General features: G+C 42.5%; 1 protein-coding gene across 1 annotated transcript; it reads left to right on the top strand.

The window, feature by feature from the left end:
• The first annotated feature begins 325 nt into the window (after positions 1-325).
• LOC112216151 (N-fatty-acyl-amino acid synthase/hydrolase PM20D1.2) lies at positions 326-21,645 on the top strand. The gene is made up of 13 exons (XM_024375918.2): positions 326-627; positions 752-838; positions 4,291-4,526; positions 4,733-4,819; positions 7,500-7,633; positions 13,523-13,642; positions 16,116-16,191; positions 16,319-16,380; positions 16,541-16,619; positions 17,422-17,493; positions 17,923-18,088; positions 18,238-18,337; positions 20,437-21,645. Exons 1-13 carry the CDS (start codon positions 408-410, stop codon positions 20,564-20,566), a joined length of 1,569 nt encoding a protein of 522 aa, XP_024231686.1. The 5' UTR covers positions 326-407; the 3' UTR covers positions 20,567-21,645.
• The last annotated feature ends 3,490 nt before the right edge of the window (positions 21,646-25,135 follow it).

Below are 25,135 nucleotides of genomic sequence, written 5' to 3'. Positions count from 1 at the left end.
GTATAAGTTACACTGTTGGTTTTGTTTGTGGCCTTGTTATCAAAAACAAGTAAAGTGTTATGTGGAGTTCACCAAAGATGTGGTCAAGACAAAATGTCAGGGACTTCAGTGTAATATGAAACATGCAAGTTGTTTTTTGTTGATTTTTCAATAGTTGCTTTATTGTGTAGTTGTCTGAGTTAATTTGAATAAAGAGCATTTGACATGTTCTGTCTAATAAAACAAGTGCTACATGGCAATTTGATTGGAAGTGCATGAAGGTGAATAAGGTAAATGATTATCTGGTGCCCTATTTCCAGCCCAAAAGGTGGCGCTCAAACGATCATTCATAGATCAAATTAGCAGAACACGTCACGAGCAGCTTGCACTCTTCACAACAACACGCTGTGCACTGTCGAATTAAAAAAATGACCGAACGCAGTGCAAAATTGAACATTCTCAAGTTTGTGAAAATTGTGTCGTTTAGCTTGTTATTAGTTATATTAGCCTTTTTCGTTGCAGCCACTGTAAGGACACTAACGTTTGATGTGAATGCAGGACTTCAACTTGCACACTGGGAGAAGACGAACAATATTGCGTCTGACATAAACCAGCACCAGAGAGAGGAGCTTCTATCGAATTTCAGAGGTGAGATCCAGACTAATTCGATCATCAAGCTGAGCAGGTTTGTCAACCTGTGCTGTGTGAATGATTCATCGCTATAATGTGCACACCAAATTTGCTCAACGCCGCCTGCTTTTTTTGTACGCAGACGCAATCCGGATTCCCACCGTGTCAACCACGGAGACGCAGCTCAACACCACCGCATTGCGCGAGTTCGACGGCCTCTTGAGGAAAGGTAAGCTACCGGATACCTACTGTTATACTTGGTTTAGGAGCAGGTACATGCTGCATAGGCGGTTATATTATAACCGGTTACTGTAGGAAACATGTTTTCACTGAGTACACTAGCCCACTGAACACAAGGCCCATTAGCCCACTGAGCACAAGGCCGGCAAATGGCGATAAGGATTCGTTTCATTTTACCGTCAGAAAGGAATGCATGGCGCTGGTCGTTTTCAATGAAACGTCACAATAAGATAGAGCATTCGATGTGCCTGCTGGGTGCATGTAGTCCCTCAGCTCCGCAGAAAGCATTGACAACTGCGTGTCGTTTTCAAGGAAATACATGTTAACTATTTGGAATGTCATCACCCCTTGAAGAACATAGATTTATAGTTCTGACTATGTTTATTCCATGCAAAACAATTGAGCACATTTAGCTCTATCATCAGTTATATACAGCAAGTAACTGCATGTTTTTCATGACTAGTATGTAATTTGAGGTGTAGCCTCACCACATCTCTGAGTAGAATCCCACAGTGGAGGTGTCATAAAATCTAGTAGTCAAACAGGGAAATATTTCCAATCATTTTTACCCCATTTTCCCATAAGGGATTTTAGAAACACTTAAAATAAGGGCTGTGTATGCTTACCTTGGCTTGAGGTTTTGATAACCATGTACATCTCTCTCTCTCTTATATTTGGCTCTATTTACTCTCAGGTTTAAAAATGCTAATTGGAATCAATTTAGACATGTCAAAACTACAAATCTCTGCACGTTCCTGCATGTCATCTCTAGCTGATACCTTTACTAATGGGTATTGTGTCAATTTAAAACTTGCACAAGACAGTTCACAGAATTGTCCATTTAAAGAAACGTAGCCTTTATTTATTACTACATTTAGCTAACATTATAAAACAATCAAATGTATTTATGAAGCCATTGTTACATCAACAGATGTCAGAAAGTGCTTATAGAGAAACCCAGCCTAAAATAGAAAGCAATGCAGATGTAGAAACATGGTGGCTTGGAAAAACTCCTTAGAAAGGTAGGAACTTAGGAAGAAACCTAGAGAGGAATCAGGCTCTGAGGGGTGGCCAGTCCTCTTCTGGCTGTGCTGGGTGGAGATTGAGAGTACATGGCCATTAAGGCCAGATTGTTCTTCAAGATGTTCAAACATTCATAGATGATCAGCAGGGTCAAATAATAATCACAGTTGTAGAGGGTGCAATAAGTCAACACCTCAGGAGTAAATGTCAGTTGGCTTTTCATAGCTGAGCATTAAGAGGTTGAGACAGCATGTGTGGTAGAGGGAGGGGGAGAGAGGGTCCAAAACAGCAGGTCTGGGACAAGGTAACATGTCTGTTGAACCGGTTAGGGTTCCATAGCCACAGGCAGAACAGTTGAAACTGGAGCAGCAGCATGACAGATATGTGTATGTGGACTAGGGCTGTTACGGTGATCATATTACCGTCACACTGGCGGTGACGAGTCATGAAGGCAGTCTAATTCCACGTGACCGCTAAGTCATGGTAATTAGGCTCCCGAGTGGCGCAGCGGTCTAAGGCACTGCATCTCAGTGAAAGAAGCGTCATTACAGACCCTAGTTCGATTCCAGGCTATACCACAACTGGTCGTGATTGGGAGTCCCATAGGGCGGTGCACAATTGGCCCAGTGTCGTCCGGTTTGGCCGGGGTAGGCCGTCATTGTAAATAAGAATGTATTTCTTAACTGACTTGCCTAGTTAAATAAAGATTACATTTTAAAAAGCTCTGATACTGCTGATGGTCATTAGTAGCCTACCAGACTTGTTAACTGCCTGGTACTCAGCACTCTATTGTCCCTCTAATCACTCTGACATCAATGCAAATATATTCGAACATCTAATCAAACAGTGCACAACAGTTCTATAGGCTATGCTGTTGTGTGAGAGAACAGAGTGATGGCCTCTATTAAAAGAAGAGTTTCCCATCCAGCGTTCTATAGGCTAGGCCTACTATATATATTTACACATTTTCCTAATATTAAGCATATTGCTTCTCCTTACAACAGGAGTATAGCCTACCTGGCTGGCATGATAATGAACCACGGGAAAAGCGTCCTCCATTTGCTATTTAAGTGCATAGATGACATGTATTTCTTCTGCTGCCCTTGTTTGGAGAGAATTGACCATTATCATGCACCTAAATCAAAACAAATTTCACATATATTATTTAGTATATGCAAAAATAAGATTAAATCAAGAATAGTTTGATGGGTGACAATATTAGCCTTTTACTTGTGAATGATATTATCACTTGTGAATTATGCCCAGCTTAAGTCAAGAAACAGCATTTGATTTATTTTGCGACTTTCAAATCATTGTTGCCAAGCCTTTATGTCCTGAGGCAGCAAAGCATCCCCAAACCATCACACCACCACCACGCTTGACTGTTGGTATGAGGTTCTTACTGTGGAATGCAGTGTTTGGTTTACATCAGGCATAATGGGACGCATGTCGTCTAAAAAGTTGACTTAGAAATACTCTGAACTAACTATTACTGCTTCTACGTGAGTGCTGTGTAGCTGGAGGCTTGCCATCTCAGTGAAGTGCTAAAAATGCGCACAGGCCATATACTGTTAGGTGAAGTATTATGGTAGGGGGTTGTGACAAAAAATGGATGCTATGCCCAAATGTCAACTTTGTTCCAACTTTAATTTTACAGCCCCTTAGTGAAGCCCGATAAATCCATGTATGCAACTGCACAATAATATTTTAAGGGTTCCCTGCAGGAATGCCCCACCTTGAGCATCCCATTGGTTCCTTCATAACCCCCCAGGTTAGGATAAAAAAATGTAAAAAAAAAATGTAAAAATAATAACTTTTGACCTCAATTTTGACAAGCTGTGTCCCATCTAGACATGACCCTGGCTAAACATCAGGAAGTAGCATTAGCCACTACCATGGGGGTGGGAAATGTTGTTTAATCAAGAAAGTATGCATACTTTCCCAAAGAAATTCTGCCTTCTCACTATTAAATTGAGTTAAGGAGGAAATTGATGTCTTTGCAGCCTGAATGGACAATGTACACACACACAAAAAAACTCCACGCGGGATACTAGTGTATAGCCTGCTGCATGCATTCCCTTAAGACCATAAGATGAAACGACTCAATATCGCCATCTGCCGGGCTTTGAGCATATAAAGTTACCAATTAGCATTTCGACACTGCTTTCTGATACTCAAGCAGTAATGCATCTGCGTTTACTTCAAATCCACTATTTTAAAAGCTTCATAGAAATGCCCTTCCAAAAAAAATATTTCAGTTTTGAAACTGCAGTAAAAGTGCAGTAACTGCAGTCGACTGTGGTATTTTGGATGCAGTATGTGCAGAATAATGCAACACTCTGAGTGCAGTTTTTTTCCGTACGGGTGGTATCCTGCATTTCCTAACACTTAACATATATATTTTTTTCCATCTGCCAGCTTTCCCGACAGTGTTTTCTTCCCACCTGGTCCAGCATGAGGTTGTGGCCAATTACAGCCACCTGTTCTGGGTGCCGGGCTCTGACCTGGCCCTCGTCCCCTACATGCTGCTGGCCCACATAGATGTGGTGCCTGCTGAGGAGAGAGACGGATGGGAGGCGCCACCATTCTCTGCAAAGGAGATCGATGGATTCATCTACGGGAGAGGGACCATCGATAACAAGCAGTCTGTCATGGTGAGACTGTGAGGGTTGACAGTGGGTAGATGTTTATGGAACCTGAGTGTTCCAAGAACAAGGACCAGATTGTAGAGAGAAATCTATGATATGTATTATCTTTGCGCTAAGAGCATTGCGTAATCAATGATGTGGTTGCTGATTTTCTCACCCAATAATACGATTTCACATGGTGAGAATTTAACCAGACAAATCTTTCACTGTAGGGAATTCTCCAGGCGCTGGAGTACCTGTTGATAAGAGGTTATTCACCGCGAAGGGGATTCTTCATTGGTTTGGGTCATGATGAGGAGGTTTGTGAAGTTGGTAGAGGTATTTACAGTTGAAGTCGGAAGTTTACATACATTTAGGTTGGAGTCATTAAAACTCGTTTTTCAACCACTCCACAAATGTCTTGTTAACAAACTATAATTTTGGAAAGTCGGTTAGGGCCTCTTCTTTGTGCATGACACAAGTCATTCTTCCAACAATTGTTTGCCGACGGATTATTTCATTTTATCACAATTCCAGTGGGTCAGAAGTTTACATACACTAAGTTGACTGTGCCTTTAAACAGCTTGGAAAAATCTAGAAAATGATCATAGGCTAATTGACATCATTTGAGTCAATTGGAGGTGTACCTGTGGATGAATTTCAAGGCCTACCTTCAAACTCAGTGCCTCTTTGCTTGACATCATAGGAAAATCAAAATAAATCAGCCAAGACTTCAGAAAAAAAATCTGGTTCATCCTTGGGAGTAATTTCCAAACGCCTGAAGGTACCACGTTCATCTGTACAAACAATAGTACGTAAGTATAAACACCATGGGACCACGCAGCCGTCATACCTCTCAGGAAGGAGACGCATTCTGTCTACTTGAGATGAACTTACTTTGGTGCGAAAAGTGAAAATCAATCCCAGAACAACAGCAAAGGACCTTGTGAAGATGCAGGAGGAAACAGTTACAAAAGTATCTATATCCACAGTAAAACAATAACTATATCGTCACAACCTGAAAGGCCGCTCAGCAAGGAAGAAGCCACTGCTCCAAAACCGCCATAAAAAAGCCTGACTACGGTTTGCAACTGCACATGGGGAAAAAGATCGTACTTTTTGGAGAAATGTCCTCTGGTCCGATGAACAAAAATAGAACTGTTTGGCCATAATGAACATCATTATGCTTGGATGAAAAGGGGAGAGGCTTGCAAGCCGAAGAACACCATCCCAACCATGAAGCACGGGGTGGCAGCATCATGTTGTGGGGGTGCTATGCTGCAGGAGGGACTGGTGCACTTCACAAAATAGATGGCATCATGAGGAAGGAAAATGATGTAGATGTCTTGAGATGTTGCGTCAATATATATCCAAATGGACAATGACCCCAAGCATACCAAGAACACCCCCCCCCCATCCACATCGATGGAACAGTAGTGGAGAGGGTAGCAAGTTTTAAGTTCCTCGGCATACACATCACAGACAAACTGAATTGGTCCACTCACACAGACAGCATCGTGAGGAAGGCGCAGCAGCGCCTCTCCAACCTCAGGAGGCTGAAGAAATTCGGCTTGTCACCAAAAGCACTCACAAACTTCTACAGATGCACAATCGAGAGCATCCTGGCGGGCTGTATCACCGCCTGGTATGGCAACTGCACCGCCCTCAACCGTAAGGCTCTCCAGAGGGTAGTGAGGTCTGCACAACGCATCACCGGGGGCAAACTACCTGCCCTCCAGGACACCTACACCACCCGATGCTACAGGAAGGCCATAAAGATCATCAAGGACATCAACCACCCGAGCCACTGCCTGTTCACCCTGCTGTCATCCAGAAGGCGAGGTCAGTACAGGTGCATCAAAGCTGGGACCGAGAGACTGAAAAACAGCTTCTATCTCAAGGCCATCAGACTGTTAAACAGCCACCACTAACATTGAGTGGCTACTGCCAACACACTGTCAATGACACTGACTCTACTCCAGCCACTTTAATCATGGGAATTGATGGGAAATGATGTAAATATATCACTAGCCACTTTAAACAATGCTACCTTATATAATGTTACTTACCCTACATTGTTCATCTCATATGCATACGTTGATACTGTACTCTATATCATCGACTGCATCCTTATGTAATACATGTATCACTAGCCACTTTAACTATGCCACTTGGTTTACATACTTATCTCATATGTATATACTGTACTCGATATCATCTACTGTATCTTGCCTATGCTGCTCTGTACCATCACTCATTCATATATCCTTATGTACATATTCTTTATCCCCTTACACTGTGTATAAGACAGTAGTTTTTTTGGAATTGTTAGTTAGATTACTTGCTCGTTATTACTGCATTGTCGGAACTAGAAGCACAAGCATTTCGCTACACTCGCATTAACATCTGCTAACCATGTGTATGTGACAAATAAAATTTGATTTGATACTTCCAAAGTTGTCAAAATGGCTTAAGGACAACAAAGTCAAGGTATTGGAGTAGCCATCACAAAGCCCTGACCTCAATCCTATTGAAAATTTGTGGGCAGAACTGAAAAAGCGTGTGCAAGCAAGGAGGCCTACAAACCTGACTCAGTTATACCAGCTCTGTTAGGAGGAATGGGCCAAAATTCACCCAATTTATTTTGGGAAGCTTGTGGAAGGCTACCCAAAATGTTTGACCCAAGTTAAGCCATTTAAATGAAGTGCAACCAAATACTGAGTGTATGTAAACTTCTGATCCACGGGGAATGTGATGAAAGAAATAACAGCTGAAATAAATCATTCTCTACTATTATTCTGACATTTCACATTCTTAAAATAAAGTGGTAATCCTAACTGACCTAAAACAGGGAATATTTACTTGGATTAAATGTCAGGAATTGTGAAACTGAGTTTAAATGTATTTGGCTAAGGTGTATGTGAACTTCCGACTTCAACTGTATTTCACTAACTGAAAAGGAACAGAAATCATTAACAGGATTTTGTCGGTCTACTGTAGGTGAGTGGCTTCCAGGGGGCAATGAACATAGTGAGGGTGCTAAAGAAGAAAGGGGTACAGCTGGCGTTTGTACTGGATGAGGGTCTGGCTGTGCTGGATGGAGTCATCAGTGGTCTGCAGGGGCCTGCTGCTCTGTAAGCATTCATTCACTCTTCTCTCATATTTAGTGTCTTTCTAAGTGATTATAACCACAGTGTAGCCATTTAAAAAAAAATCTCAATATGAACTCATTTCTGGGTAACAATTAAGTACCATTATAATAGTTTTCCATTAAAATTGTCAAATCCAAATAGATTTTTAGCAAAAAATAATTTCTTAAGCAAGAATTTAGTTAGTACTGTCTAGGAGTGGTCTGAGTGAGGGGTGTAATTGGAAGGGCCTAATGGGAGGGATTTGTAACCTGAAAAAACTATCTGCTATTGGCAGAGAGGTTTGGAACTTTTCTTTATTGGTCTATTAACCTATACTTCCTGGTGATGTCAACAGGCAAGCCAAAACGGCTGATTACAAGGTCCTGCGTAAAATATATTTTCAACCAGAAACTAACATTAGCTTGGTTTCCATCCAATTGGCGACAGATTTTCATGCGACTATTTAAAAATGTGAGTATGACAATATGCACATTTTCCCACCAGAGCTGTTTCCATCAAGTGGACTTATAGTGGATAAAAGGCTGTGTGAGAACATAACATAATAAAAAAATAATTTAAACAAACAAGTTAAATGGGTCTCTATCGCATTTTCAACTACTGATAGTTTTGTCTCAAATTGTTGTTTATATAGCAAATGTGACCACTCTAGCCAACGGTTTGCAGATAGATTGCAGGTAGGCTACCTACATGATGAGATTATTATGGATGAGAGCAAGATAATGTTTAATTGTCAAATGGAAGCCAAGCATTGATCATCATGTCACTAGAATAAGATCCTCAATATTTCTTGGAAAGGAGCATCAAGATCATCACTGTGCACTTTCACCACCCTGTGAAGTTCATCATAACTTCTTTCATCTGTAGCCTAATAAACTGCATGCTTTCCCGAGTCGTAGTGGAAGGAACACACAACATATCGTCTCGTGACTCAAGTTTACTTCGATATGATGCTTATTATCAATATTTGCATCATTTCTCGTGTAATTAATTTTCCACACACACAAAGATTCCACTATGTTGAATGAATAAATTGTCTGTCCACATTTAAAAAATTGTACCAGCTGTTTCCATCAACCAGGTCATGATTTTCCCATGCGTCGCGTACTTCATCTGCATGAAGTGGTTGGATGGAAACCTGGTTACTGATCAAAGTTTCACATTTTTACAGTGTTAGTTTCATCAGCTGTTGTACAATATGATATAAAACACAACTTAAATATGGTTTACGTTTGCTATCACAGTATATTAAAAGTGTATATGCCTGCCAAGTGCAATCACTGGAGAATAAACTGGATGAGCTCCGTTTGAGACTATCCTACCGATGGGACATTAAAACGGTAATATCTTATGTTTCACCGAGTCATGGCTGAACGACGACACAGATAATATACAGTTGGCTGGATTTTCCGTGCATCGGCAGGGCAGAACGGCTATCTCTGGTAAGACGAGGAGTGGTGGTGTTTGTCTATTTGTCAAAAACGGCTCATGCGCGATGTCTAATATTAAAGAAGTCTCGAGGAATTGCTCGCCTGAGGTAGAGTACCTCATGATAAGCTGTAGACCACACTATCTACCATGAGAGTTTTCATCTATATTTTTCATAGCCGTCTATTTACCACAAACCGATGCTGGCACTAAGACTGCACTCAACGAGCTGTATAAGGCCATAAGCAAACAAAATGCTCATCCAGAAACGGCTCTCCTAGTGGCCATGGAACTTTAATGCAGGCAAACTTAAATCTGTTTCACCTAATTTCTACCAGCATGTTACATGTGCAACCATAGGGGGGAAAAAATTCTAGGCCACTTTTACTCCACACACAGAGATGCATACAAAGCTCTCCCTCACCCTCCATTTGGCAAACCTGACCATAATTCTATCTTCCTGATTCCTGCTTACAAGCAAGAATTCAAGCAGGATGTACCAATGACTCACTCAATTAGGAAGTGGTCAGATGATGTGAATGCTACGCTACAGGACTGTTTTGCTAGCATAGACTGGAATATGTTCTGAGATTCACCCAATGGCATTGAGGAGTATACCACTTCAGTCACAGGCTTAATTGCATCGACTACAACGTCCATACGGTGACCATACATACATATTCCAACCAGAAGCCATGGATTACAGGCAACATCTAGAGCTGCCGCTTTCAAGGAGTGAGACACTAATCCGGACGCTTATAAGAAATCTTGCTATGCCCTCAGATGAAACATCATATAGGCAAAGTGTCAATACAGGACTAAGACGTAATCCTACTATACCGGCTCTGACGCTCTACGGATGTGGCCAGGCTTGCAAACTATTAGACTACAAAGGGAAAACCCAGCCGCGAGCTGCCCAGTGACACCAGCCTACCAGATGGGCTAAATGCCTTTTTATGCTTGCTTCGAGGCCAGCAACACTGAGGCATTCATGAGAGCACCAGCTGTTCCGGATGACTGTGTGATCACTGTGTGACCTTTTAAAGGTCAACATTCACAAGGCCAGAAAAATTACCAGGATGTGTACTCAGGGCATGTGCGGACCAACTGGCAAGTGTCTTCACTGACATTTTCAACCTCTCCCTGATCAAGTCTGTAATACCTACATGTTTCAAGCAGACCGCCATAGTCCCTGTGCCCAAGAAAGCAAAGGTTACCTGCCTAAATGACTACTGCCCTGTAGCACTCATGTCGGGCAGTCATGAAGTGCTTTTTTTATTTTTTTAAACCTTTTTATTTACCTAGGCAAGTCAGTAAGAACAAATGATTATTTACAATGGTCTACTGGGGAACAGTGGGTTAACTGCCTTGTTCAGGGGCAAAACAACATATTGTTTTACCTTGTCAGCTCTGGGATTCGATCCAGCAACCTTTCGGTAACTGGCCCAACGTTCTAACCACTAGGCTACCTGCTGCCCCATGTCATGGTTGACATCAACACCATCATCCTGGAAACCCTAGACCCACTCCAATTCGCATACCGCCTGAACAGATCCACAGATGATGCAGTCTGTCACACTCCACACTGCCCTTTCCCACCTGGACAAAAGGAACACTTATGTGAGAATGCTGTTCATTGACTACAGCTCAGTGTTCAACACCATAGTGCCCACGAAGCTCATCACTAAGCTAAGGAACCTGGGATTAAAAACCTCCCTCTGCAACTAAATCCTGGACTTCCCAATGGGCCGCCCCCAAGTGGTAAGGGTAGGCAACGGCACATCTGCCACGCTGATCCTCAACAACGGGGGCTCCTCGTAGGTGCGTGCTCAAGTCCACTCCTGTACTCCCTGTTCACTCACAACTGCGTGGCCAAGCATGACTCCAACACCGTCATTAAGTTTGCTGACGACACAACAGTGGTAGGCCTGGTTACCGACAATGATGAGACAGCCTATAGGGAGGTCAGAGACCTGGTAGTGTGGTGCCAGGACAACAACCTCTCCCTCAACGTGAGCAAGAAAAAGGAGTTGATCGTCGACTATAGTAAAAGGAGGGCCGAATACTCCCCATTCTCATCATCGGGGCTGTAGTGGAGCGGGTCGTGAGTTTCAAGTTCCTTGGTGTCCACATCAACAACGATATCATGGTCCAAACACATCAAGACACTCATGAAGAGGGCACGACAATGACTTTTCCCCTTCAGGAGACTGAAAAGATTTGGCACAGGTCCTCAGATTCTTAAAAGGTTCTACAGCTACACCATCGAGAGCATCCTGACCGGTTGCATCACCGCCTGGTATGACAACTGCTCGGCATCTGACCGCAAGGCGCTACAGAGTGTAGTGCGTACGGCCCATTACATCACCGGGGCCAAGCTTCCTGTCATCCAGGACCTATAGAGGAAGGCCACAAGAATTCTCAGACTCCAGTCACCCAAGTCATAGACTGTTCTCTCTGCTACTGCACGGCAAGCGGTATTGTAGCGCCAAGTCTGGGTCCAAAAGGCTCCTCAACAGCTTCTACCCCCAAGCCATAGGACTGCTGAACGATTAATCAAATGGCCACCCAGACTGTTTTTGCATTGATCTCCCCCCTGCTGTTTATTATCTATGCATAGTCACGTTACCTCTACCTGCATGTACAAATTGCCTCGACCAACTTGTGCCCCTACACATTGACTCGGTACCGGTACCCCCTGTATATAGCCTCGTTATTGTTACTTTGTGTTCCTTTTTCAAATGCTTGTACAGTTGAAGTTGGAAGTTTACATACACCTTGGCCAAATATTTTTAAACTATGTTTTTCACAGTTCCTGACATTTAATCCAAGTAAAATGTCCCTGTCTTAGGTCAGTTAGAATCACGACTTTATTTTAAGAATGTGAAATGTCAGAATAAAAGCAGAGAATGATTTATTTCAGCTTTAATTACTTTCTTCAGTGGGTCAGAAGTTTACATACAGTCAATTAGTATTTGGTAGCATTGCCTTTAAATTGTTTGACTTGGGTCAAACGTTTCAGGTAGCCTTCCACAAGCTTCCCACAATAAGTGGGGTGAATTTTGGGCCATTCCTCCCAACAGAGCTGGTGTAACTGAGTCAGGTTTTTAGGCCTCCTTGCTCGCACACGCTTTTTCAGTTCTGCTGACAATTTTTCAATGGGATTGAGGTCAGGGCTTTGTGATGGCCACTCCAATACCTTGACTTTGTTGTCCTTAAGCCATTTTGCCACAACTTTGGAAGTATGCCTGGGGTTATTGTTCATTTGGAAGACCCACTTGCGACCAAGCTTTAACTTCCTGACTTGATGTCTTGAGATGTTGCGTCAATATATCCACATAATTTTCCTTCTCTCATGATGCCATCTATTTTGTGAAGTGCACCAGTCCCTCCTGCAGCAAAGCACCCCCACAACATGATGCTGCCACCCCCATGCTTCACGGTTGGGATGGTGTGCTTCAGGGTTGGGATGGTGTTCTTCGGCTTGCAAGCGTTCCACTTTTTCCTCCAAACATGACGATGGCCAAACAGTTCTATTATTGTTTCATCAGATCAGAGGACATTTCTCCAAAAAGTATGATATTTTTCCCCATGTGCAGTTGCAAACCGTAGTCTGGCTTTTTTATGGCGGTTTTGGAGCGGTGGCTTCTTCCTTGCTGAGCGGCCTTTCAGGTTATTTATGTCTATAGGACTCGTTTTACTGTGGATATAGATACTTTTGTACCTGTTTCCTCCAGCATCTTCACAAGGTCCTTTGCTGTTGTTCTGGGATTGATTTGCACTTTTCGCACCAAATTACGTTCATATCTAGGAGACAGAACGCGTCTTCTTCCTGAGCGGTATGACTGCGGTATGACACCCATGGTGTTTATACTTGCGTACTATTGTTTGTACAGATGAACGTGGTACCTTCAGGCGTTTAGACATTGCTCCCAAGGATGAACCAGACTTGTGGAGGTCTACAATTTTTTTCTGAGGTCTTGGCTGATTTCTTTTGATTTCCCCATGATGCCAAGCAAAGAGGCACTGAGTTTGAAGGTAGGCCTTGAAATACATCCACAGGTACACCTCCAATTGACTCAACTGATATCAGTTACCCTATCAGAAGCTTCTAAAGCCATTACATAATTTTCTGGAATTTTCCAAGCTGTTTAAAGGCACAGTCAACTTAGTGTATGTAAACTTCTGACCCACTGGAATTGTGATACAGTGAAATAATCTGTCTGTAAACAATTGTTGGAAAATTACTTGTGTCATGCACAAAGTAGATATCCTAACCGACTTGTCAAAACTGTAGTTTTATGGAGTGGTTGAAACACTTAGGTTGGAGTCTCAAACTAGTTTATGTGAACTTCCGACTTCAACTGTAAGTAAGCATTTCACTGTAACAAATAATGTGACAAATATTAGATTTTTATTTGATTTGCCTGTGTGTGTATATGTCAGGATTGGGATCAGTGAGAAGGGGCTAGCTACGGTGAAGCTGAGCGTTTCCAAGGCCCCGGGTCACTCCTCCATGCCTCCCAGTGAGAGCAGCATAGGCATCCTGGCAGGAGCAGTCAAAAGGTAAGAGGGGATTAGTGAATCGTCACAGGTACAGTGCCTTGCGAAAGTATTCGGCCCCCTTGAACTTTGCGACCTTTTGCCACATTTCAGGCTTCAAACATAAAGATATAAAACTGTATTTTTTTTGAAGAATCAACAAGAAGTGGGACACAATCATGAAGTGGAACGACATTTATTGGATATTTCAAACTTTTTTAACAAATCAGAAACTGAAAAATTGGGCGTGCAAAATTATTCAGCCCCTTTACTTTCAGTGCAGCAAACTCTCTCCAGAAGTTCAGTGAGGATCTCTGAATGATTCAATGTTGACCTAAATGACTAATGATGATAAATACAATCCACCTGTGTGTAATCAAGTCTCTGTATAAATACACCTGCACTGTGATAATCTCAGAGGTCCGTTAAAAGCGCAGAGAGCATCATGAAGAACAAGGAACACACCAGGCAGGTCCGAGATACTGTTGTGAAGAAGTTTAAAGCCGGATTTGGATACAAAAAGATTTCCCAAGCTTTAAACCTCCCAAGGAGCACTGCAAGCGATAATATTGAAATGGAAGGAGTGTCAGACCACTGCAAATCTACCAAGACCTGGCCGTCCCTCTAAACTTTCAGCTCATACAAGGAGAAGACTGATCAGAGATGCAGCCAAGAGGCCCATGATCACTCTGGATGAACTGCAGAGATCTACAGCTGAGGTGGGAGACTCTGTCCATAGGACAACAATCAGTCGTATATTGCACAAATCTGGCCTTTATGGAAGAGTGGCAAGAAGAAAGCCATTTCTTAAAGATATCCATAAAAAGTGTCGTTTAAAGTTTGCCACAAGCCACCTGGGAGACACACCAAACATGTGGAAGAAGGTGCTCTGGTCAGATGAAACCAAAATTGAACTTTTTGGCAACAATGCAAAACGTTATGTTTGGCGTAAAAGCAACACAGCTCATCACCCTGAACACATCATCCTCACTGTCAAACATGGTGGTGGCAGCATCATGGTTTGGGCCTGCTTTTCTTCAGTAGGGACAGGGAAGATGGTTCAAATTGATGGGAAGATGGATGGAGCCAAATACAGGACCATTCTGGAAGAAGACAAGATGGAGTCTGTAAAAGACCTGAGACTGGGACGGAGATTTGTCTTCCAACAAGACAATGATCCAAAACATAAAGCAAAATCTACAATGGAATGGTTCAAAAATAAACATATCCAGGTGTTAGAATGGCCAAGTCAAAGTCCAGACCTGAATCCAATTGAGAATCTGTGGAAAGAACTGAAAACTGCTGTTCACAAATGCTCTCCATCCAACCTCACTGAGCTCGAGCTGTTTTGCAAGGAGGAATGGGAAAAGAATTCAGTCTCTCGATGTGCAAAACTGATAGAGACATACCCCAAGCGACTTACAGCTGTAATCGCAGCAAAAGGTGGCGCTACAAAGTATTAACTTAAGGGGGCTGAATAATCTTGCACGCCCAATTTTTCATTTGTTAAGTTTGAAACATCCAATAAATGTCGTTCCACTTCATGATTGTGTCCCACTTGTTGTTGATTCTTCACAAAAAAATACAGTTTTATATCTTTATGTTTGAAGCCTGAAATGTGGCAAAAGTTCGCAAAGTTCAAGGGGGCCGAATACTTTCGCAAGGCACTGTATGGCTGGGAATTGTCAGGGACCTCCAGATACATTATCACAATACATCGGTGCCGAGGTTGGCTTGCTATTCAAAAGAAGATGGAGAACAAGCTATAGAATGAAAAATACCACTGTTTTGGTGAAAACTACAGCCCACTAGCGCTACCTAGATTTTTTTTTTTCTAAATTTTTACAAATTGTTCCTTGGGGTCAAAGTATCGATTTTATAATATGGTGATATATAACTGTATTGATTTATTTTTGTATATATTTTTTTCCATTACTAATCACAGGCTAGATGGGTCTACTGTGTGTAGCCATTGCTTAACAACTACAGGTACTGTGCAATCAAAGGGAATTCCATTTTCCTTGTATGGTCAGCCATGAACATACACTGAGTATACAAAACATTTAAGAACTGCTCTTTCCATGACATAGACTGACCAGGCAAATCCAGGTTAAAGCTTTTATCCCTTATTGATATCATGTTAAATAAATATTTAAGTCCCTTTGAACGGGTTATGGTAGTAGGTGCCATGTGCACCGGTTTGTGTCAAGAACTGTTGGGTTTTTCATGCTCAACAATTTCCTGTATGTATCAAGAATGGTCCACCAGCCAACTTCACACAACTGTGGGAAGCATTGGGGGGTGCAACTTAATATTAGGAAGGTGTTCCTAATGTTTGATGTACTCAGTATATAGAGCATGAGACATTTTACAGGGTCCAAGTTCCCTCTTAGGACCTTTTCAGTTAATAATATTAGGAAACTCAGTAAAGGGAGGAATCTTTGTGAACCTAAGCCCACATTCTCTAAGTCTAAGCACACGTGATCTGTTTCGTCAGATTGGAGGATAACCCAATGCCTAGGTTGTTTGGTGAAGGCCCTGAACGTGGGACCTTTGAACACCTGGCTCACAAGGTAATGCTGTGTTTCTAACCTCAGGCCTCAGACATCCTATAAGTGCTATAGAGTGTTAAAGGGAAAGTTCCATCAAATTACAACATCTATTTGTCAGTAAAAATGTTTATCACTTTCTTTCTTACAGTTTAGGCTCCCACTCAAATTTGTCATGTCGAATATGTGGCTGTTCTCCCCACTCCTTGGAAGGTAATTTTCCACTCTGAATTTCACTGGCTTGTTCCATCTTTGATTATTTGAATTACATGCAGATTTATACTCCTATAAAATAAACATACCTCGTGTTGTGGGAATTTATGGTGTTGATTTAATTATGAAACCTAATTAACAGCTTTTATTTGCGCTACAGAGTAATGGAAAGAAGACCTGATACAAATGCTTTTGTGAGAACCACAACTGCAATCACTATGTTCAACTCAGGAGTTAAGGTACAATATCTAGTCATGATAAATTATATATCGTGCATAAAGTTGTCTGTTAAATGCCCGCACTAGTAGAAATCACTTTTCTGAGCTGAAAGACAATGGCCAGAAACCACAAGTGTCTATCCAGATAATGAAAAGGCACCTGCAAATGAACTTATCGTTACATGTAATTTTCAGCGTGCATGATCATGAGCTAAGTCATTGTAGCCTATCATTTCACTTCCCCTATGAGAACCCTGAACACTGGCTGACTTTGCTTTTCTGTACCACAGCCAAAGCCTGTCAGCAGCCTACCAGAGGTTGCATCGTTTCCATTCCAAATATAGAAAAATGCATATCAGCTATCTTTCAATTAGTTATCCGTATTACCGGAGCTTCATCTTATTCTTTTCTATTTCTATGGTGGATTCGCGTCCAGTGGTTTCCATCTGCGGCAAAGTTTTCCTGTAAATCAGTGCTTATGACAAATCCAGTTCCAGAACCAGCCATAGAGCCAGCTAGCTAATCTTTTGAATAGTGTGTAGTAAAAAAATAAATGGCAACAACGGATAACATTAACTAGCTAGATAAGGTTAGCATGCTAACTGTACTGCTGTTGGTGCCCTGTTGGTTGATGATTATCAAGTCCAAGTGGAAATTCCCACACCCAATTCGTGAATATGTATAAGTAGCCTTTGTCATACTTTAGTTGTGGAACCTAAATGTGTATTACATCTCTAGGACAGGAAATTACATTGAAATAGTGGTGGCAACTTCCTCTGGGGAGTCCTTTTTAATTACATACATTTGTTTTCTTTCTTCATAGGTTAACATTCTTCCTTCCCAAGCTGAGGCCTATGTGAATCTGCGGATACATTCCGCACAGTCACTACAAGAGGTGGGGATTAGTATTTACTGCAAGCTCTTGTCTAAAGCCAGGTTCCCCAACTGGTGACCCACGGACCAAATTGGCCAATGGGTGATTTTTATTTGGCACCTCAAGTTTTCTGAGCAATAAATATTTTAAATTATTGTTTTAGTCAAATATTATATATGTTTGCGGGCAATTTGCAGTCTACAAATTATTTGTAATTATGTTCCTGACCATGCTGCGACATTGCAAATCTACTGCTATCTATATGGTTCAACCACATGCTATATTAAAAACTCATGTTACTTATCTATTATATTAGCTAGAATCATATGGCCCTCTCACAAAAGTAAAACATTGAAAATGTATTTAATTTAGTCATGCTGGCAACTTTGAAGTACAGTTGAAGAAAACTGTTCACAGTTTTCACAATGATAGTGTTTGTCCTCCCTTCAGGTTTTGGAGTTGATCCAGTCCACAGTGGGAGATGAGAGGGTTAAGATGGAGCTAGTGGATGGCTTTGACCCGTTGCCTGTCAGCTCCTACGATGAAACATCCTTTGGGTTCCAGATCATCAAGAAGACTGTGCTGGACCAGTTCCCACAAGTTACTGTTGCCCCTGGTAAGAAATGGGGGTACGTGGCGAGGGAATGGTATTAGTTTGGTTTGCCCACCATGATGTTGAAAATGTTTTCTGCTAATGAAATGGGTTGTTCAGGCAATGTTTTAGCATTTTTATGTCGAGACCTACTATCATATTCCAATGTGCAGGTATCTGCATCGGAAACACAGACAGCCGTCACTACACTGACCTGGCCAAGGACATCTATCGCTTTGCTCCTACATGGTTCAGACCAGGGGACGCCCAGAGGTAGGACACACACTGTAACAGAAGAACTGTGAGCCATAACACCCACAAGGAAATAATCTGTGTAGAAGAGCTCTCTCCAGCTCTAATCAAATCACATTTTATTGGTCACATACACATATTTAGCGGGTGTAGCGAAATGCTTGTGTTCAAATCAAAATGTATTTAGCTCAACGATCCACAACAATACACATACATCTAAAAGAATGGAATTAAGAAATCTATAAATATTAGATCGAGCAATGTCATAATGGCATTGACTAAAATACAGTAGAATAGAATAGTGTACACATATGAAATTAGTAAAGTGACTAGTGTTCCATTTATTCAAGTGGCAAGTGATTCCAAGTCTATGTTTCTAGGGCAGCAGCCGACAAGGTGCAGGGTTTGTGTAACCGGGTCGAAGCCGGCTAATGATGGCTATTTAAGTCTGTTTTAGTTTGTTTTTTTGTCTCTCAGTCCCAGCTTTGATGCACCTGTACTGACCTCGCCTTCTGGATGATAGCGGGATGAACAGGCTGTGGCTCGGGTGGTTGATGTCCTTGATGATCTTTTTGGCTTTCCTGTGACATCGGGTGCTGTAGGTGTCCTGGAGGGCAGGTAGTTTGCCCTCTGTGATGTGTTGGGCAGACCGCACCACCCTCTGGAGAGCCCTGCAGTTGTGGGTGGTGCCGTTGCCGTACCCGGCGGTGATATAGCCTGACGGGATGCTCTCAATTGTGCATCTGTGAAAGTTAAGGGCCAAGCCAAATTTCTTCAGCTACCTTAGGTTGAAGAGGCGCTGTTGCGCCTTATTCACCACACTGTCTGTGTGGGTGGATCATTTCAGTTTGTCAGTGACGTGTACGCCGAGGAACTTCCCCACTGCGGTCCCATCTGTGGATAGGGGCATGCTCCCTCTGGTGTTCCCTGAAGCCCGCAATCGGCTTCTTTTGTTTTGTTGACGTTGAGTGAGAGGTTATTTTCTTGGCACCACTCTCCCAAGGCCCTCACCTCCCTATGGGCTGTCTCGGCATTGTTGGTAATCGGGCCTACTACTGTTGTTTCGTCTGCAAACTTGATGATTGAGTTGGAGGCATGAGTGGCTATGCAGTCATGGGTGAACAGAGACTACAGGAGGGGGCTGAGTAAGCACCCTTGTTGGGGCCCTTGTGTTGAGGATCAGCATAGTAGAGGTGTTGTTTCCTACCTTCACCACCTGGGGGGCGGCCGTCAGGAAGTCCAGGACCCAGTTGCACCGGGCGGGGTTCAGACCCAGGGCCTCAAGCTTAATGATGAGCGTGGAGGGTAGTATGGTGTTGAATGCTGAGCTATAGTCAATGAACAGCATTCTTACATAGGTATTACTCTTGTCCAGATGAGATAGGGCAGTGCGATGGTGATTTCATCGCCTGTGGATCTATTGGGGCGTTAAGCAAATTGAAGTGAGTCTAGGGTGTAAGGTAGAGGTGATATGATCCTTAGCTAACCTCTCAAAGCACTTCATGATGACAGAAGTGATTGCTATGGCGCAATAGTCATTTAGTTCAATTACCTTTTTACTTTCTTGAGTACAGGAACAATGGTGGACATCTTGAAGCAAGTGGGGACAGCAGATGGATAGGGAGAGATTGAATATGTCTGTAAACACTCCAGCCAGCTGGTCTGCGCATCCTCTGAGGATGCTGCTAGGGATGCCGTCTTGCTCTGCATCCCTGCGAGGGTTAACATGCATAAATGTCTTATTCACGTCTGCCACGGAGAAGGAGAGCACACAGTCCTTGGTAGAGGGCCGCGTCGGTGGCACTGTGTTGTCCTCAAAGCGGGGGAAGAAGGTGTTTAGTTCGTCCAGAAGCAAGGTTTTGAATGTAGTCATAATGATCTAGTCATAAGATTGTTTGAACACAAGGCCGTGTTCTTTTGTTGATCATGAGACTAATACTCCAGTCTTATGATCTAGCCATGTGCCACGGTTGAACCATAAAATGTAAGTCAGCCCTATACACACAGTGTGCCGACAAGGGGGGTTAAACAATGCTCTGTACTGCATTCGACAAACGAGAACACCTCAACTTAATGTAGTTTGGCCACAATATTTCTATCTTTTCCCTCTGCATTTTCAGGTTCCATGGTATTAACGAGAGGATTTCTAAGAAGAACTACGAGGAACTGGTGGTCTTTTACTTCAATCTAATCCAGAACTGTGACATCAAGGACCTCCCTTCTCCTCACAGTGCTGGTCATGAGCTCTAAAGTTGTAGGGCATTATGGGTACTGTGGGCAGTGGTTGTGCTTTGGTGGTTCACTTATCCATTGCTGCAAGTGTATGCCACTCCGGCTGTGTGTACAGAGGCAGCCCAATTCTAATATTTGTTTAACTAATTGGTCTTTTGACAATCAGATCTGAAAAGTTTTGATCAAAAAAAGACCAATTATAATCTCAGAATTGGGCTGCCTGTGTAAATGCAGCTTCTTACATTCATAATCCAGATTACACTTTTATATTCTGTTTACCCTGTCAGGTTTGGTCCCTTCAATATTTTGGAAGAAGCACAGTTGTCTCGTGGTGATAAGCAACAAACCATGTGCACACTAGGATCAATGCTATAGTTTGAATGAAGACAATCGGATTGTATTATCAATGAGTACAGCAATTCAATGTTACGAAGACATCAAGGGGTCAAAGTCTAACGAGGAACAGAAATAATACAACAGAGAATTTGATCTGGGTTACATTTTTTAAAGAAAAGAACCCCCCCCACCCGGTGACAGTATTGCATTAGAGATATGGAGTTAGATGTTGGTATGGTCATAGAAAAGCCGTTTTTGATTGGTACAACATCAATTTGATATGTTACTTTTATTTTGTTACTGGTCATTGGCAACATGAAGCTTGAAGTAGGTGATTGATGAAGTGTATGCAGCATGCATGTGAGAGAGATGATCTGATATTTGCTGGCCAAATTTCCTCCCTGTGGAATGGCATCTGTAAATGAATATTAAATTAAAGATATTATGTAAAACAATTATTTAATGCACATTAATGGTATGAAGATTGAAATCGCAAGCTTTTAAAAGGAGAACTTTGCATGCTATTTTACTTGCTGATTTCTGAGGTATTTGAGAGCATTTTCTAATTGCGAATATTAAACAGGTTAATTGAGGTGCAATACTTAATCCTCTGTTTCAGATAACTGTGAAAGTATCTATTTTTCTTAAAATACTGCTGCCTAGTGTCGGAGGTACTGTGCCAATGACGCTAAAGATATTGTTGATGTGGGGGTGTAGTGAACATAATGAATAATAAACTAGATGCACTGTGGTGACGGCCATCTTTGTTTCGAGTTGGTGTGTCCAAACAATGTAGCCAGACATGATTTTAAGTGTTCAGACAGTCCTTGCTATCTGGGATCCTTGGGACATCTCTACCCAACTGAAGTTGACATTCAGAATGGTTAGGGTAGGGGTTGCAGCGTTTCTAAAACTCAGTCCTCAGGACCCCAAGGGTGCACGTTTTGGTTTTTGCTCTAACACTACACGGCTTATTCAAATGGTCAAAGCTTGATGATTAGTTGATTTATTTTAATCAGTTGTGTAATGCTAGGGCAAAAAATAAAACGTGCACCCTTGGGGTCCTGAGGACTGAGTTTGGGGAACCCTGGGGTAGGGATGTCCCAAGGAATCCCGGTTAGCGAACCATGTTCAGACGGGTCTAAATCCATGCCACATTAACAAGTAGTCTCACAATATTGTTTTCTTATTCACCTATTGTAGACTATATACTTACTACTAAGTAGTAGCCTACTTTACAGTTGGAGTTAATGTGTATCAACAAAGGTTTCAAACATTTCAACTGAAAGGCAAATCACAATCAGCAGCATCAACAAATATTACATACAAGTACTTTATTTTTGGCTCACTATTGAATGATATCACAATTGGTATTGTTGTAATTGGTGTACATATTGACATTAGAATCTAAACTAATGTAGGCACGGTGGTCGTGAGAGGAAGGGGTGGCAAATTTGTCGTACACAATGTGTTATTGTCAAGCATGGAATGATACAATGGGTGCGTTTGAGTTGATTACTTTTGTCAAGTAATTAGGGTGTTTTTGTTTGACCCGTGCGAATGTGACCAAAGAGACGACTGAAAATGGAACCAACTTCATGTAGGCAAAACAGAGGATAGCCTGTATATGAATGAATGTTTTATACATTTTATTTCACCTTTAAGCTAGTTGAGAACAAGTTCTCATTTACAACTGCGACCTGGCCAAGATAAAGCAAAGCAGTGCAAAACGAACAGTTTCACATGGAATAAACAAGCTTACAGTCAACACAATAGAACAAAAATTGTCAGTGTGAGGTAGGCAATAAATAGGCCATAGTAGCGAAGTAATTACAATTGCTGCTCAGATAGCTAATGTTTCAATTTAGTGAGGGAAATATAATTCTCCAGCTTCGGCGATTTTTTGCAATTCGTTCCAGTCACTGGCAGCAGAGAACTGGAAGGAAAGGCTGCCAAAGCAGGTGTTGGCTTTGGGTGAGCTATACCTGCTGGAGCGCGTGCTATGGGTGGGTGTTGTTATCGTGACCAGTGAGCTGAGATAAGGCAGAGCTTTACCTAGCATAGACTTAGATGACCTGGAGCCAGTGGGTCTGGCGACGAATATGTAGCGAGGGACAGCCGACTAAAGCATACAGGTTGCAGTGGTGGGTGGTATAAGGGGCTTTGGTAACGAAACGGATGGCACTGTAAACTGCATCCAGTTTGCTGAGTAGAGTATTGAAAGCTATTTTGTAGATGACATCGACGAAGTCGAGGATCGGTAGGATAGTCAGTTTTACTGGGGTAAGTTTGGTGGCGTGAGTGAAGGAGGCTTTGTTGTGAAATAGAAAGCCGGTTTTATTTTGGATTGGAGATGTTTAATATGAGTCTGGAAGGAGAGTTTACAGTCTAGCCAGACACCTATGTATTTGTAGTTGTCCACATATTCTAGGTCAGAACCATCCAGGGTAGTGATGATAGTCGGGCGGGCAGTGAACGGTTGAAAAGCATGCATTTGGTTTTACTAGCCTTTAAGAGCAGTTGGAGGCCACGGAAGGAGTGTTGTATGGCATTGAAGCTCATTTGGAGGTTAGTTTACACAGTGTCCAAAGAAGGGCCAAATGTATACAGATTGGTGTCATCTGCGTAGAGGTGGATCAGGGAACCACCCGCAGCAAGAGCGACATCGTTGATATATACAGAGAAAAGAGTCGGCCCGAGAATTGAACCCTGTGTTACCCCAAAAACTGCCAGAGGTCCGGACAACAAGCCCTCCAATTTGACACACTGAACTCCGTCTGTGAAGTAGTTGGTGAACCAGGCGAGGCAGTCATTTGAGAAACCAAGGATATTGAGTCTGCCGATAAGAATACAGTGATTGACAGTGTCGAATGCCTTGGCCAAGTCGATGAAGACGGCTGCACAGTGATCGAAGGAGCTGATGGTCAGTGATCTGTTTATTAACTTGGCTTTTGAAGACTTTAGAGAAGCAGGGCAGGATGGATATAGGTCTATAACAGTTTAGGTCTAGAGTGTCACCCCCTTTGAAGAGTAGGATAACTGCGGCAGCTTTCCAATCGATAGGGAACTCGGACGATACGAAAGAGAGGTTGAACAGACTGATAATAGGGTTTGCAACAATGGCGGCGGATAGTTTTAGAAAGAGAGGGTCCAGATTGTCTAGCCCAGCTGATTTGTAGGGGTCCAGGTTTTGCAGCTCTTTCAAAACATCTATCTGGATTTGGGTGAAGGAGAAGGGGGGGGCTGTTGGCCGGGGTTGGGGTAGCCAGGAGGAAAGCATGGCTAGCTGAAGAGAGGAGGTGCTCTTGTTCTCCATGGACTTTACAGTGTCCCAAAAGCTTTTGGAGTTAGAGCTACAGGATGCAAATTTCTGTTTGATAAAGCTAGCCTTTGCTCTCCTGACTGACCGTGTATTGGTTCCTGACTTCCCTGAATAGTAGTATCGCGGGGACTATTCGACGCTATTACAGTCCACCACAGGATGTTTTTGTGCTGGTCAAGGGCGGTCACGGCTGGAGTGAACCAAGGGCTATATCTGTTCTTAGTTCCACATTTTTTTGAAAGGGGCATGCTTATTTAAGATGGTGAGGAAATTACTTTTAAAGAACGACCAGGCATCCTCGACTGACGAGATGAGGTCAATATCCTTCCAGGATACTCGGGCCAGGTCGATTAGAAAGGCCTGCTCGCCAGAAGTGTTATAGGGGAGTGTTTGACAGTGATGAGGGGTGGTTGTTTGACCTCAGACCCATAGCGGATGCAGTCAATGAGGCAGTGATCACTGAGATCCTGATTGAAAACAGCAGATGTGTATTTGGAGTGCAAGTTGGTCAGGATAATATCTATGAGGGTGCCCATGTTTACAAATTTAGGGTTGTACCTGGTGGGTTCCTTGATGATTTGTGAGAGATTGAGGGCATCTAGCTTAGATTGTAGGACTGCAGCATATCCCAATTTAGGTCACCCAACTGAACCAACTCTGAAGATATGAGAATTGATTGCCCCTCATCCATGGTGTCCAGGGCACAGCTGGGAGCTGAGGGGGGTCTATAACAGGTGGAAACAGTGAGACTTATTTCTGGGGAGATTTGTTTTTTAAATGAGAAGCTTGGCATAGACCTGGACAGTATGACAGAACTTTGCAAGCTATCTCTGCAGTAGATTGCAAATCCTCCCCCTTTGGCAGTTCTATCCTGACGGAAAATGTTATAGTTGGGTATGGAATTCTCTGAATTTTTGGTGGCCTTCCTA

The sequence above is a fragment of the Oncorhynchus tshawytscha genome, linkage group LG16 (genome assembly GCF_018296145.1).
Source record: "Oncorhynchus tshawytscha isolate Ot180627B linkage group LG16, Otsh_v2.0, whole genome shotgun sequence".
NCBI lineage: Eukaryota > Metazoa > Chordata > Actinopteri > Salmoniformes > Salmonidae > Oncorhynchus > Oncorhynchus tshawytscha.
The sequence above is the reverse complement of the archived record's forward strand: the minus strand, read 5'-3'. Positions and strand labels throughout refer to the sequence as shown.